Source organism: Dermacentor andersoni, chromosome 5, assembly GCF_023375885.2.
Source record: "Dermacentor andersoni chromosome 5, qqDerAnde1_hic_scaffold, whole genome shotgun sequence".
Classification (NCBI taxonomy): domain Eukaryota; kingdom Metazoa; phylum Arthropoda; class Arachnida; order Ixodida; family Ixodidae; genus Dermacentor; species Dermacentor andersoni.
Genome location: NC_092818.1, coordinates 44249214 through 44265573, shown reverse-complemented (window position 1 = coordinate 44265573; position 16360 = coordinate 44249214). Strand labels below are relative to the sequence as shown.

The window sequence follows — 16360 nt, the reverse complement described above, 5'->3', positions numbered from 1 at the left end:
CACTAAATTAGTATGACTGCACTGATAACCACTCAGTTCGTATACGAAGGTCTGGAAAAGATTTTTTTTATCAATAGAATGTCTTTAGAATAGAATCAAGTGCTTTTTTCCCCTTCAAGCTGAAGAAATAGAAAAGCTTTGTTGTCCTGAATACCATGAGGTTTTCAGTTTAATAGTGGGCCATAACTGGACTTAATGGCAATCTTCTTTGCTTAGAAAGGTTTGCTTTCCAGTTTTTTTTCCAGAAAACAAGGCTTTTTCCATCTCTATTGCAGGTGGTTTTTGTTGGTTATCATAAGCTCGTTAAGGCCAATCTGTGTGATGGATAAAAGTGGGGGCCACTCGTCACGTGACTCGGCACCGCTCCACACGGTCATTGGTGCAGCATGAGTCAACCACTGTTGGTGCTGACGAGAAGGAGCGGGCACCTTTTTACTGCCGGGTTTGGCGTCATTTGCTGCCTGTCGTAGGTTTTCAAAACCAGGATGCCCATGGCAAGCTTCTGCAAAGACTCCCTTTCTCACCATTTTTCTTTCTGTCCGTGTCCATCTGCCATCCATGTAAATGCGTTTGCAACCGGGCGGTCAGCATTCCAGTCGCATGACACATTTGATCTTTACATGTAAATCTAAAGCTATGCTTCGACGGGTTGCTCAGAGCTACAAAAAGAGACAGATATGTGCCTAAGAACGGCGTTTGGAACGAGAGGCCACTATACAGTGTTTCGCAAAGATGGTGGCGGCCGTGAAGAATGGTCATCCTGTACACTCGCATTCATTGTCGAGGCAGTCTGTCAACTATCTGAATGTCTTGTGACCACTGCAAAAAGGTTTGCGTTAATTCATTATAAAGCCATAACTAGTTGCCAATACCCAATGACGCAACTTCGATTAGGCCTAACGGGCTAAACAGCTGGCCCAATGGTGTGACTGTGACGAAAATTTGCCTTTGACCAATTTAATAGTGAGCTGCAAGCCTTCTCGGAAAGCTTGTTGCTGATATGTTGCTACGGGTGGCTGTAAGATCAGCATGTCTTTCGGTAGCTAATTGGCCCGATCTTACCAAATGCTTTTGTGCTTTCCATATGCACTGCTTAATCATTTTGATCGGACTCATCAACCTGGTCAAACCTTGTACCAACAGAGAATGCGCGCCGTGGGAACACTGCATGCGTTAAGGCACAAACCACAACCGAGTGTTTCACCGAACATTCGCAAAATCATATGGTAGTTATTTGATTTGCAAATTGAATTACTCCATCGTTTGCTATTTGATTCGAAATAGAATATTCAAGTATTGGCACACTTCTAAATTTAATCCCCGGTGTGTTTTGTTAATGTTTCTCCCCCTGAGCAATGTGATGTTCCCTCATTACTGCGCCCGGTTTTACATCTTTTGGCCTGTAATTTCATCTAGGCATTTCAGTGAGGGCAAAACGGAAGTAGCATTCGTGTATCTATACAGGGGAATCTCGATAAGTGGAAATCACTTAAATGGAACTGCCACTTAAACAGAACACCTTCCTGATGTATATTGGTTGGTTTTGTATTCATGCAATTGTATTCAACTTTGTCTCTCAGTAAATTGAACTCCTGCAAAGTGGAACCAATTTCGTTGGTCTCTTGAGGTTCCGTTTAAAGAGAGTCCACTGTAATTTAGGTGCACATGTAAGAACCCCATATGATCATAATTAATCTAGAGTCCTCCACTATGGCATGTCTCATAATCAGATCATAGTTTTGGCAAGTAAAACCCCAGAATTTGTTTAATATGTTTTTTTTTTAGAATGTCAACCCAGCTTGTGTGCACCCACTTAGTAAGCTCCCGAGAGCGTGCCCTTTGCTTGCATGCGATGTTTGCTTGTCGTCTGTTCCTTTAAGATGCACTGCTTCTGTTCTTTCTTGCCTGCATCGCCCCCCTGTGCATGTTGTGCTTGCTTCGTGTCAAGGCTTGCTGAACACCACGAAAGAAAAGCAACAACGCAGAGACGGTTCCACTGCTCAAACGACCAGTCTCAATTCTCGAGACATGTCAGTGCTGCTGGCTGAGTTTAAAGGTGCGGGTTCTGCATGCGTCTGTTGCACTTGCACTTTGCCATTTGTTGTAGTGTCTTTTTTCTTTTTGTTATTCTTTATGCATAGTTTTTTTTTTACGTTACATTGCATTGAAGAGCTTGTTTCTTATAAACCCTTTTAGTCACGCTGTGGGGACAGTGGATTTATGACCCTGGAAAAATTCCAGTTACGTGTTTTTGGTAGCCATGTTTGCCAAGAAAAACTAAGTATTTTTTTTTGTCTTGTAGTTGATTATGTAGGTGCGCGTTTTTTAAGTGTTCAAATATAAGCAACATGCCATGTGTGTTGCTACTTTGTTTATAGCTTTCTTGGACATTTTTTTGTAAAATTAATTTATCAAGGTAAGTTCTCACTGTTTAGCACAATCGGTACCAGCTGGAAGGCTTTACATATTTGCGGGCTATCCCATCTGCCTTTTCACCTCCATATCCGCTAAATTTAGGGGGCTGTTGCAGAGATTGAGACAAGTGGTCTTTTACAGGGTGTCTACCAACCGGGAAAGCCGAGAAAACCGGGAATCCTCAGGGATTTTTAATAGTCTTGAAATACTCGGGGAAAACTCAGAAAATTTGTGTTTCTATCAGGGAAAATGAGCAGTAATTTTGTTGAAAGGCAACGGAAATTGTGGTAATGCTGGCTCGAGTAAGAACCTTCGCCGTCCGATTTTTCCGGATTTTTTGTCGTGACCGCAGGTTCGAAACGGCATTAATCGAGGCCACCACCACCGCCGCCATTTTGATTACCTTGCCGCTTCAAACCGGTGCTATCGCACGCAGATCCGCTGGCAGCCGTAGCCACCACCGCGGCAACGCTAGGCCTAGCTGCTTCGACGTTCGCTATTAAGCTTCTTGCCGTTCTGTGTTTTTCATTGAAAAATTCGCCGCTGTCAGCAATGGCACCGACTCCGCGTTTGTGGTCCTCGCGATTGGCTTCGAAGCTTGGAAAGCACAACGCGTTAGATAATGCTAGTTTCTGAAAGTCAGCTTCGCCTCGGTACAGTAATGTTACATGGCGAAACATACGCAAAAGTATCGCGGTGAAGCATTACAAGCTTTGGGACGGGGGCAATTGTCACGGGGCACATTATGTATTCCTTAATTACAGACGCGTGCGCCCGCCGTCTCCTGTCACAGTACGAGCAACGATATGCCTTATAAGTGCACTGGCAGGCCTCCAGAGCTTTTTGGGATGTGCCTATGGCGATTTGAGCCTTTAAGGGCAGTAAAAGACAAGCATTCATTTTTTTCGAACTGCCCGATTTTTCGGACATTTTCGCGGCCCTTAGGGAGTCCGGAAAATCGGACATTGACTGTACAATTCAACAAGAGGTTGTTTCAAATGGTCCGTGGCGTGAACACGTGGCGGAAGGAGGACGAGAACAGAAAGGACCTACACATTAATAAATGGACGGGAAAGGTCGAAGCTTCTTTCATGGAGCTTGAGCTCAAAAATAAAGGTGTTGGCTGATGCCGAGATGCAGGTGTCCCTCATCCAAACCAAAATAAACTCTTAAAAGCAGTGAAACGCAACACTGAGGCGTCGTGCGCGGGCTGAGAGTATGTCAGGACAGTTGAGGTTGACTTACGAGCTGTTGAGAGAGAATCTCACTTGTGACAAAGTTCGGGGCTCATGCCAATGCACTTGTTATCAGTTGATAGAAATAGCTCATATTTGAATATACTTGCTTCTGTGTGCATCTCCTTTTTATTCGTATATAGAGAATGTTCGACTTGATTTACAATGGGTTTTACCATTTTTTTTCGAAGATATTTTATTTGCTGTGCACTTTACTAACCCCACCCTTCTGTTTCCTTTTTGAATAAAATAAACACTATTCTTTACCATTCAAACTGGACTAAGTCGTTTTTTATTCTTTAACATGCTTACTAGAGAGTGACAGCATCGGGCGATATAGTGTCAATCCATTTTGACATAAAACAAAGTTCTTTGTCCCTCAAGGAATTTTGCAACGGCACTCAGGGGAAACCTGGAAAACTCAGGGAATTTGGAAATGTCAACTTGGTAGACACCCTGTTTTAGTACCTTGTGTGTGCAAAAAGAGGAGGCTTCATATTTGCAAAATTTTTATTGTTGCTTATCACCAAAATTTTTTGCTTCTTAAGAGCTTGTGTAGGGACTGCATTAATTTCTCTCTTCGTTTTTTTTACAGCCATAGCTGTTCTCTAGGCAGTGGCACGAAACTAGCCTGCTCACACGACCTTCTCGGTCACCTAAATTACCTGTATGAAAGTCGCCTGATTGTTTCTTGAGCACTCATAACATTTGTCATGTGCTGGCAGTTGCAGCAAAGAATTCTAGTGGAAGCATATTCCTTTTAACCCAATGTCGCCATTACCCTAAAGTTGGTTCATAATGTTTGATATCTTAAGTGGTGCTAGAGTAAAAGTGATTTCAAAGTGGCACCAGTCGATGACGCCAAGGTAATGGAGTGAGCAACCAATATTAGTGGAAGCAAATGTGAACTGGAAGGCCTAACTAACCCTGCAACGTATAGTGTTCAGAGAATTAAATGCGATGATTCGACTGCATAGTGGCCAGTGCTTTGTGCACCACTGGTGGGTGCTGAGTTATCACTGGAGGGCCAAATGCAGTCATAATTCGTCACAAAGGCTTTCGCTTTCATTGTGTACCATGAGGCATCAGCTTGGTGACCCCAGTGCCCACTGGTAGTGCAAAAAGTGCCAGCAGCCATGCACTCCAAGCAATGTATTTGGATTGTTGAGCACTGTACAGTCGTGTTTAATATGAACTGCAACACTAGTGTCCGTGGTCTAAGCGTCTCCAAAACTTCACAGGCGCTCTGACATGCGAAAAATTGGTTTAATAAACACCAGTAATTGGAACTGTGTTTAGTTCTGCAATTTTTCGTATGCTGGTGCCGCCGTATATTCTTGAAGCCTCTTCAACCACGGTCACCGGTGCTGCAGCTCATATCAATTGCAACTCTGCGTACATGCTATGCAAACTAAATTATGATATAGTAGTGTGAAATGTTGGAAAACTGGGCTGCTTCACATGATTGCACCTTGAATGGTATAGCACAGGCAAAGAAGGAAATGAAAGCTCGTTTCATGCTCTTGAGCACTTCAGCACTTGAAATGAACACTTGAACTTTTTAAGTTCTTTCACACTATTGTAATTCAGTACAAAAAAAAATTGCCACTGAAATTAAATCTTTGTGCTGCCGTCAACAGTGGAAGCCATTTCCTTACAAGGATTCGAGCTTGAGATTTATTGTAGCCAGTATAGTATAAATGGCACATACATGTAGTCATTAATTAGCAACTGAGCATGTGTTGGTGGGCTAGTTGGTTAAGCATGATTACAAAGACGGCGCCGAATAAAACTGTACACGAAGAAGCGCCTATGTGCTGTCTCGTATCCCCCTTCTTCGTGTATTGTTTTATTCGGCGCCGTCTTTGTAATCATTAATTAGCAGAATTGTGTATGGCTCAACAAAAGACGAGGGATGCACAGAAGCAATGTAAACAGGTGCACGCTTCCAACTGATTTATTTTCAGAACAAAAGAGACTATATATACTGGAGTACATCAGATGCGCAACAGGATTCAAAAGCGATCTCCCAGAAAGTGGATTACAATAGAAGATGCACTGACATATGAATCACCTTTCTCTGTAATAAAATAAGCCAGAGTCAATTTATGCACAACTGTATCATGACTTTGTTTTAGAATTCGAATAGCTGATAGTGCTGGTTCACACGTGCAAGATTTACAGTGAGGAGAAATGTGCGAGCGAGTTCTGTTCCCCATGGACAGCACTTGCTGTCGTAAGTGATCATTTATTCGCCGGCCAGTTTGGCCAATGTATACCTTTCCGCAGCTTAACGGAATTTTTTATAACCAAAGAGCACTCTACAAGAGGTCTAGCATGCTTCTTTTCAAAACCTTGTTTTTCTTTTCTCTCTTCCATTACACACCTACAAATCTGAGGTAATCTGCATGCCACAGAGAAAACCACTGGCATGTCATACCTAGAGGCTACCTTTAGATTGTGCGCCATGCACAATCTGCATGACTGCAGAGTGCAGTATGACTACTGGTTGTGCTGTCTCTTTGTGCCCACACTGAATTTTGCAACGTGTAGGCTTACGCTAATGAATGTTACTCATTGGGAGATCACTTCTGACTGTGCCTGTCGCGCGTGTGCTGTACCCCTGTATATACAATCTGTGTTCTGAAAATAAACCAGTTGGGGTAGTGCACCTGTTCATGTCGCTTCTGTCGTCCCTCATCTTTGGCTGCACCACAATTCTGGTAAGGAATCATGCACTAAATAGCCCAGCAACATGTTTTACCAGATACATGTCGACACCTTCCAGGACCCAGCAAACATTTTTAAAGGATCCTGATCTCTTACAACTAACTGTGCGTAAATTTGTTTTGCGTGAAGCGTAGCTTTTCAGTTGTAAATTCACTCGCGTACTCGGTTATTTTAGCATCATTTTTCTAGCAACCCGCATTTCTACATTGTGCAGCCCCAGCCATCTACTTGTCTTGTCCTTGTTTCTTAGTTAGAGCCCTAGGGTGTTGAATAAGTTCTTATTTTCCCCTATTAATGCATCTTAAGCCAGCTTTACAAGAAGCAGGCTAGGGTTAGTTTTCTCCCAAAGCTGCCTTCCTGAAAACAAAAGTGTGCTCCACAACAGCATATTTGCAAACAAGTGAAACGAATAGCAGTAGGCTCTTTTTATTCTGATAACAGCACTTGTGGAAACACAGGTTCTCGGTCTAAGTTGGGGCCCTCAAAAAAGACACTGAGGCCACAAACTGCTAACATTTTCATCTTGTTCTGGCAAAGCGAGGCCAGCTCTGAGTGCGTGCTCTGGAGCTCAGGCCATCTTGCACCACGGGCAGGAGTTTTCACAGTAGCCGATGAGAGGCACGGTTCGCTTTACATTCTAGTCTTGTACATTTGCAACTTGAGAAGCTACTTGAAGTTCGTAACGGTGGGTCCACATATCAACAGAGCTAAAAAAAATGGGCAATAAAATGAAAGTAGGTTAAACTGTCAAAACAAGTATAAGGAACTATTTTCGAAAACAGTTTCTTCAAGCAGTCTTTCTTTTCCTTTCTTTTTTTTTTTTTGAGCGCAGGAGCTATTTGAATTTGAATATCCCACTTGTGGTGTTGGTCAGGATATGCTTTAATATTTCTCAGGTGCGCTCTCAATTCAGAATTGTACGCATCTGCTATCTATAAGTGAAGCAATGCCTTTTGAGACAGCCAATGCAATGTGTGCTATGATCCACGTAACTGGCTTAAAGGAGCACCATTGGCAAGAAAGACAAGACAAGAAATAAGCAAAAGAGATGGTCTCCAGAAGTGGTGAAAAACAGGATGGTTGCATCAATTCACACATCTTTTATCACTTGGTTATCTTGGTAGGACATCGTTGCACATATTCCGCCTATGTCTGGCCCAACCCAAAGGTCACTAGATTATTATTATTTATTTTTTTCATTTGTGAACTGTGCCTTGGAGCACCGTGGAAGTGAGACCTGTGGTGCTTACAGCTAGGTGAAGTGACTTTGCAAGCTAATTACTGGATAGCTCTAATAACTACAAAAGTCAGCACTTGAACATGTGTAGTCTGTGAACTGTAGTTAAGAAAATAAGGTACTCTCTCGTATATTTTCTCTCCATCTTGTAATTGGACACAAGGACCTAACAAATAATTTTGTGCCACTGAAATGTGAGAATTGTGCCGAAGTTCTGACCATAAACTGCTCCGAAGTCACATGTCTGCGAAAAAGAAATGCGTCTTTTCTGTGTTTTACAAGCACATAACTTTTAATAGTCTTTGTGTTTGCAGAAGATTCAGTAGTATCAATGTATATCTTTAATATTTTTAAACTTTACATATTTTAAAGGTAGGCCCTTCTTAAATAAACCTTTTTTAGTTAAACTAAGTGCCTACTTCATGAAAATTGCATTTTACAAACGTTTCTAATTTACAATTGTAGTTACAGCAGGTGCTTAACACACTTCTGTTGCATTTGTGCGAGAATAGTCGGCCTGACTAACCTTTCATGCTGTACTCTGTTAGAAGACATGCTATAGGGTTGTCACATTGTGATGACGGTAAAGAACCAGACAATAGCAAGACTGTGAGTCACAAATTAAACTCTTTGTTGGGTGAACTTGTGCTCAGAATAGCAAGTGGCATCAAAGCACAACATCAGCAGTGAGCATCATCGTTGGTTGTCAAAATGTGAGCTACTGGTCAAGTGTCAAGTTCATTGGTTCTTTAATATTTATACACTGCCCATCATACATGCCAGCATAATGGCGGGTGTCTGTACATGTTTCAGAATGTACACAAATATTCGTTTCAAGCTTACAATCAATTCGACAAGGTTCCTTCACTATAGAATCGGTGGCAACATGCGAGAAAGTTCAGACACAGGAAGGCGCATCTTGTGCCGAGGGATAACTTTACATTTGTTAGCCAGTGATAAACAGTCACCAGAAAAAGATTAACAATGTACACGTGTCAACTTGCTGTGCAGTTTATAAAGCGTTGCTCAGTTTCCAATGGATTCACTCTGTCCCTACTGTGCGTAACTTCTGGCAAGGCGAATTAATTTCCAAGGTACCTGCGTCTGCAACCAGAAAAGCGTCTGCTTAAGCCAGATCTGTTCATTTGGCAGCACCAGTGTTCCCTAACTGATCTTGGTCTTTGCACCGTGCAGTACAACTACTGTCTGAAGAATATTCGGGGATGTCGCCAGGCACCCTGGAGTCTCAGGGCCTCATCAACCAGTCGGAGTACCAGAAGTACCTCACCTTGTCCTCCTCACCAGAGACGCACAAGAAGCTCTCAGGTATGTAGCAAGAAGCCTGTTGAAGTGAAGCTTTCTTTGTTTTCCCTCCAGGAGTTTGCGGAACACCGTGGTTGCCAGTTGCTGCTGCTATCTTGCTGAATGGCTCATGCATAGGAGAGTGCAGGAATTGGCTGATATAGCTCTCTGTATTACCTTACCCCTAGTAATGTGTCAGTGACCGGCTATGTTCTCTGTGGAATTACACAGTGAAATGACAAACCTTACCTAAATATTCTCAGTCTAACAAATATATGCCTTCTGTTACGTATGGCTGGCTGCTAGTGCCACTTGTGTTTGTCTGAGTCGGCCATGCCTGACAACCACGCTGCCATTGTGTGATCCCTTCTTGGCACATGAGTGGCTTCACTTCACGTTAATGTAACTTTAAGTAATAAACAGTTTATGTCAGAAGACAGAACATAGTGTCGGAAGCGTGAGGATCGACATCAACGGCTGTGGCCTGAAGACAACACAGCAACTTTCGTCACCAACAACACCACAATGGCAAGTGCACTTCAGCGACTGCCACTGCCATTTGAACCTAGGGACAACCCATCGACTGCCTAGGAAGAATGGCAAACAGCCTTCGTGATGTATGAAGCCGCTATTGAGTACACAGAAAAACCTGTTGCTGCAAGAAAGACACTTCTCCTGCATGTTCTTGGTCCCACTGCAACAAATTCGGCCAGAGGCGACTATGCCAGGTGCCTTAGCCACCATCTTGAAGCAGTTCCATAACCTGTGCACACCGTACAAGAGTGTAACACAGGCCGCTGCACTATTCAACTCCATGACTCCACAACTGGGTTAAAGCATCGACTACATTTTCACTTCTCTCAAGTTGCAAACATGTAAGTGTGACTGTGGCAATCAAGAAAGTTGTTTAATTAGCTGCTATATAATAATCGGCATCAGTGATGATGCCCTCTGAGAACATCTCTTCCAAGAACCTAAGCTTACATTAGAAAAAATTATCTCGGCATGCAATACCGCGGAAATTTCCAAGCAACATGCACGTGATGTGCAAGAAAAACAGACGGAGGTAGCAGTGGATTGTGTGTAGCACCAACAACACAGCTGGATAGCGTGGAGCAACGCACGTCCCAAGAAGCCCCAGTCACATGTCAACTTCAGCCAGTCCTCTCAACGCACATGCTCAATATGTTGCACAAGCCATGCACCACGCAGCTGTCCAGCTTATGGCGGTCTCTGCTACTCATGTGGCAAGTTTAGACACTTTGCTGCGGTCTGTCAACAGAGAGCTCATGGACGTGGCTCAAAAAGCTATTTTTCTACCATAGATCATGATGCTCCCTACCTTAGCAGCATCACAATGCGAAGGCTCTGTACAATGTCCAAATGGGTGCAGACTGTCATTGGTAATAGCGTGAATGTGATTTTTAATTTGGCCATGGGCACCGATATCAGTGTAATTCCTAACAGCATATTTGTGAGGTCCCAACAACGTCCTTCACTTAGAGCATCCAACTTATAAGTGTGCACATGTAACAGTAGTCAACTTCCAATTGTGGGTGAGTGCAAACTAACATCTACAGTCAGAGGCAAGAACCACATTCTGACATTTCTGGTTGCAAACAGTGAACTATTCCCACTACTAGGGGCATCAGCGTGCAAGGATCTGCAGCTGATTGCTCACCTCAGTGGTGTTAGCTTCACCTATAGCAAACGTACAACATACAGTGGGCAAGCCTCCATCTCAAGCGGCACTCAAGCTATCCTAGACTCCTATGCTGATGTCTCAGAGGGAATTGGTGAACTGCCGGGCACTATCAACATCACCCTTAAAGACAACGTAATGCCAACTATAGCAGCTCCAAGGAAAATCTCTCTTCCCATTCAAAGCAAAGTCAAAACAAAGCTAGACGAAATGGAAAAAAAAAAGCGACATTATTACAAAGGTCGCAGAACTGACTGACTGGGTTCATCCTTTAGTCGTGGTAACATAAAAGGATGACTTTTTGAGGCTTTGTTTGGATCCTAGGCAGCTGAATGAAGCAATCTAATGTGAACTCTTTCGCATACCGACGCAAGAAGAATTGCTCACTCGGCTGAGTGACTGCACGGTGTGCACAGTGCTGCATGCGAAGTCGACATTCTGGCAGCTGAAACTAGACGAGTCCACTTCTAAACTTGGCTTGTTTGCAACACCATGGGGCCGCTACAGATTTTTTTACTTCCCTTCGACCTCAAAAGTGTACTCGAACTCTTTCAACGAGCCATGGATAATGTCTTTCCAAGCATTGACAGTGGTCCTCCTTATTTTGATGACATTCTCGTCGCCTCCAAAACCTTACAGAAGCACAACGAAAAGCTTCAAGTGCTAGATGTAGTCCGCCTAAACAAATTAAAGCTAAATAATTCCAAGATGAAAGTCACACTTGCAAGCCTTTGCTACCTAGGCCATCTATTAACTCCAAATGGCCTGAAGTCAGATCCTTCTGAGCTAGAAGCCATTATGTCTATGCAACCCCCATCCAACAAGAAAGAGCTGCACAGATTTGCGGGGATGGTTACATTTCTAGCCAAGTTTGTCCCATGTGCATCCACAGAGACTGCATAGCTGCTAGCTTTTCTCAAGAATAATGCAGCGTGGTTGTGGGATGCAAATACGGATCGAAGCTTCAACCGTCTCAAGTCACTCCTCCAGTCAAGTCCACACCAACCGCAAGCCACTGATTGCTCTTTGCAAAAAAAAACTTTGATTTGATAACACCAAGACTGCTATGCCTGCTTCTGTGTCTTCAATGGGACGATGCTCACCTTGTGTATGTACCAGGAAAGTGCCTTACCGTTGCAGAGACCCTGTCACGGTTACCAGACACTTCAGCCCACATTGACACATCAGACTTGTAGCAGTGCATAGTAGTGATTTTGATCACTGCATCAGCATTAAAACTACAGCAGCTTTGTGATGAGACATCAGAAAATCTTGTTCTTCAGAAAGCCCTCCACTATGTTCGTAATGGTTGGCCAGCGCCTAACGGAGGTTACCAACTGGTTAGGCCATACTTTCAATTTCAACGGCAGAGGGAGTTGCACCTTTCAGATGGCCTTCTTTTTTCGTGGAATACATCTCATAAATCCAGCCTCTAGTCAGCAAGATACATTACAGCACCTGCATGTTGCTCATTAAGCCATCGTTGCAACAAAGAGCAAAGCTCGTGCTACGCTCTATTGGCCAACAATGAATATTGACATTAAAAATACGATTCTCCACTGCCAACTTTGCCTGACGCACCACACTCTAGCGCGCCCAATATTGGAGATGGTATGATCAAGCACACGCTAGGATGGGGCGTAGGCGAGTGCATAGTAATGTGACCAAGTGCATGTGCTAGGGGGCGAGCGGGAGGGATTGGGAGGGGGGGAGGGAATTATAGGTGAGCGCACAGGTGGTAACATGATCAAGCATGCCGTGCTGGGGGCTCCCTGCTCCTTTTAAGCTGGATAGGAAAGGAGGGCACGTGCCGCTCTGGTTGTTTATGCTCAGTCTCGGCTTCCCACAGCTCCTTGCTCGTCATTTTTATGGCATGGCACACGAAATTATGGCAGCTAATGAAACACTGCACATCAGCCTTTGGTTCAAGTTTGTCCAAAAACACGGTCCATGGTAGTGTGAAATTTTGTTCTTCTCCAGTCAGACACACAGGCCTTTGCTGGGGCCAGCAGATCAGTTCAAACTATCGAGATTTCCTTCTACTTTAATATCTTTGAAGACGGGTATCCATAAGGCCTACTCAGCATGCAATGTTAGAGAACACTGAGTTCACTCACATTCCCCAGAACCACTATGCAGAGAATACTTTAGGCAAACGCTTAAATAAAGAAAAAGAATAATGTGATACTATTGATGTCTCATTAGACATACGTTGCGATGCACTAATGCTGCATCTGTGCTCTGCGCCTCCTGTGTGTTTATGTGTCAGCTGGCACAATGTGGAGTGCTTTCGGAATTACAGCATTCCTTCATTTCTGCTGAGCAAGCAAAGGGAAGGAAGCCCTGATGTAAAAAGTTCGAGGCATTACATGCAAACTGTGTGCAAGATACAGTCACTGCATAGAATGCAGTACTGGGTTGGATGAAATTTTAAGGGGCACTAGAGAGAAGAGAGAAAAATTATTTCAGCTGTGCGAGTGAATTGTCGAAAAAAAATACAAGGGAATTCGAGGAGCTCAGTATCTGTCGGTCACAAACATAAAAGAAACACACAGTGAAACCAGAAAAGTTATACTGAAAATTATTTGTTATGTTTGATTGAGGTGAAGGAATGTGAAGGAAAAAGAAAAATTGAAGCGGACGAAAAGATAACTCGCCGAAGGTGGGAGCCAAACCCCTACCTTCCGCATTACGTGTGCAGTGCTTTACTAAATAATCCCTCCAATTAACCAAATTATTAAGCAGTCCAGTTAACCCGTCCACATTTTTGGGTGTGTGTGTATGTGTACATACACACACACCTGGCAGTGTCAGCCAGTGCCTGGCAGTAAAAAGGTAATTGGAAGGGCTAATCAGTTGAAACGTGCAACTTATTCATTTAAAGCCTTCAAGTAGCTTTAATGTGCGTACTCTCAGCATTTTCCATAAGCACTAATAAATGAAAACTTAAATGCAATTGTGAGCTTTCTTTTTAAACAGGGGTCACTGTATAATAAGTTACCTCTTACACGTCGACACAATTAGCACTAAAGAGGCACTCCTGCTTTCATTCTGAACCATATTTAATAAACAGCAGGCTGCTTAATGCAGCTGAAAGTTTAGGCTACCTCCGGTGACAGTAACAGTTAACCTTATTTATTTATTTCTATATTTAACTGCACTTCTGTTTATGTGAACATAACCTTGCGACTTCAGGTACAAGTCGAGCAGTGTGTGCTTTTTTTTACACATGCGCATCAGCTATTCATCACCAGCAGTCATTGTTTTACTCGCAGCATTCGTTTACCTGTAAACAGATTTACAATGGATGCTGTGATAACTTTCTTATGTGCTGTAATAAATTTGAGTACACATGCAATCAGTCTAGTTTTTGTCTCTAAACAACTTTACAGTTGCCCATCTGCAGAAGTTCTTGCCGCGAAAGAAAATGCTGTCTAATTTTGCATAACTTTGGGGTACAGGTTTTATCGCCAAAGTAAAAGACACCGCAGAGACTGCAGCATCAAGAATTCAAGCCAAGGCAGAGAGCGTTGGCATCAAGACGTCCCAAGCAGATGCTTCAGGAAGTGGCAAGGTATGCAACCTAATATTTCTACTCTTGGATAATTTAACATTCTTAGATTACTAACCTATTGGGTTGTGATATCGAAAAAAATAACAAAGAAGCTTTAGAAGTTAAGAACTGCGCTACAAACAATGTAAAATAATGGTTTGTGTAACGTTAAGAGACAGGAAGACAGTGGTGTAAGGTAGGGAAGAAATGGGAGCGGCCACTAGTGTTGTAGTTGAGATTAAGAGCAAAAAATGGATTTGGGTTGCAGCCCTTGTGCAGTATAGGACAGATAAGTGCTGGTTCATTAGAATTACAGAATGTGTGCCAGCAGAAGGTAATAAACACAGTCGAGCACGGCAAGGAACTAGGTGGTGTGTCAAAACCGGCAAATTTGCAGGCGTAAGATGGGGTCAGCTGATGCGAGACTAGGGTAATTGGCCACTGCCATTTTTTTAAATCTCTACTGGACGAATCCATAGGCCCCCTAGTGGCCAAATAAGAAAACTCGGCAGAATGTAAAAAATTGATTGGGTAAGCCCGGTCCATTACTGACACTTAGGAAGAGCGCTCAAACTCGTGGACAAGATAGACTCGTCCTTTCCACTTTTTGCAAAAATAATTGTAACTGAGTAAGACTCGTCCACCGCACTTAATGGGTTAATAAAGCCAACTGCTAGTTAACAAGCACACTGAACCCAGAAAACAAGGTGCCTCACTCCAGAAAAATATAAATAAATATACAGTGGTTTGCAATTAAGCTCGATAGATTTTAGGCACCTGCTATTAAGGGGCCATTCTAGCTGATGCACATGTTATAGCTATAGTTTCAGAAATTCAAAAGTGTGGGGAGCTCTCTAGTGGCTAGTCTTTATTGTTAAAGGGATGCTAAAGGTAAATATCAGTAACACACTAGAAAAAAAATATTTTTAAAGCAAAGCTTTCTTTGCGTAATTTCTCAGGTTCATTCTGGCTGCCTGTCTGTTAGGTCAGTCACTATCTCGCCGTATATATTTGTTGATATATGCGAAATTTACATGAAAGTAGCCACGAAGGGGCTTGTTTAATCTTTTTGCGCTGACCAAGTATGCCCATCTATATTTTGCTTAACATAAAAGTACCTTCCTGCATAAAACATCAAGGTTTAATGTCGGCTCACAGACACCTCTAAAGCATACCAATATGTTAATGAAAATGGTGCATAATATATGATGGAATATTTGATTTATCTACTCAGTACGTACCACTCTATGCATGCCCACTCTTCGCCAATCTTCCAGAATAGGCATGTCCCCCTCTGACACCTACATAAAACCTGAACATATGTAATGTCAGCTCACGGATACATCTCCAAAGCACACTGGTCAGCTTGTAAAATTGGGAATTACATTTCACAGGTGTTTTGTTTGCATTGCTTACTTTGATTTAGCCATTCAGTATGTGCCAATGGGGCTGTACCCATTCTTGGTCAATCCTCCAGACAGGGTATGTCCCTGTCTCACAAGGGGTACAGAAATCCTAAATGTTGCTTTGGTATGTGTCGCACCTTTCTGCGCACGCACCTGTCCTCACCATTCTTCCCTCAACAAGCATCGTACATGGCCTTCGTCCTTGTGACATCACTGATACATTTCACACTGTGCATTCGTTCGATTTGGTGCTAGCATTTTGGCAGAGCTTGAGAGCTATCTACTGCATAGGCATAAAAATTTTGTGCCAATAAAAGTGTTGATTTTTGTGGGGGATAAACAGACATTACATGAGATTACGCGTTGTACAGCACGAAAGTAAACAAAATCGTACGTATCGCCATCAGTTCTAAAGCATTCATTTGCCCGCTTCACATTGATTCCAACATAAGTGTTGCCTCCGCATATTTTTCGTCTTGCTGAGTTTTGGTTTTGCGTGCAAAGTTTCTGTCTAAACATCTTCAGCCAGTGCCGAATGATAGGCAGCAAGTTGGGTTAGAGCAGGAACGAAAGACAAGGAAGAAGCTTGGTGCACAACTGACATTGTGTTGAAAGCGCAGTCAGTGGAGACAGGCCGACGCATGATTCTCGGCTGTGTTGGTATCACGCAGGTAATTTACGGAAAATGCAATCTGACGAATGCCGACGGTACAAGTTCCACAGGAAGCCATAGTTGTCTTGGGGTACACGCCTTTAAAGCAGAGCTTAGTCCACCCCTTC

The 16360-nt window shown here is 43.0% G+C and overlaps 1 protein-coding gene across 4 annotated transcripts in view; it reads left to right on the top strand.

Annotated features, from left to right (window-relative positions):
- The window catches only part of Rbcn-3B (WD repeat-containing protein Rbcn-3B), a 188248-nt gene that overhangs the window by 98161 nt on the left and 73727 nt on the right, over positions 1 to 16360 (top strand). For 2 of the 4 annotated variants that reach the window (XM_072288166.1, XM_072288165.1), the window contains 3 exons: positions 1949 to 2056; positions 8812 to 8943; positions 14083 to 14195. In XM_072288166.1, coding sequence (XP_072144267.1) covers positions 1949 to 2056; positions 8812 to 8943; positions 14083 to 14195 — 353 coding nt within the window. The remainder of the gene's footprint in view (positions 1 to 1948; positions 2057 to 8811; positions 8944 to 14082; positions 14196 to 16360) is intronic. The other 2 variants (XM_072288168.1, XM_072288167.1) reach the window with 1 other exon arrangement.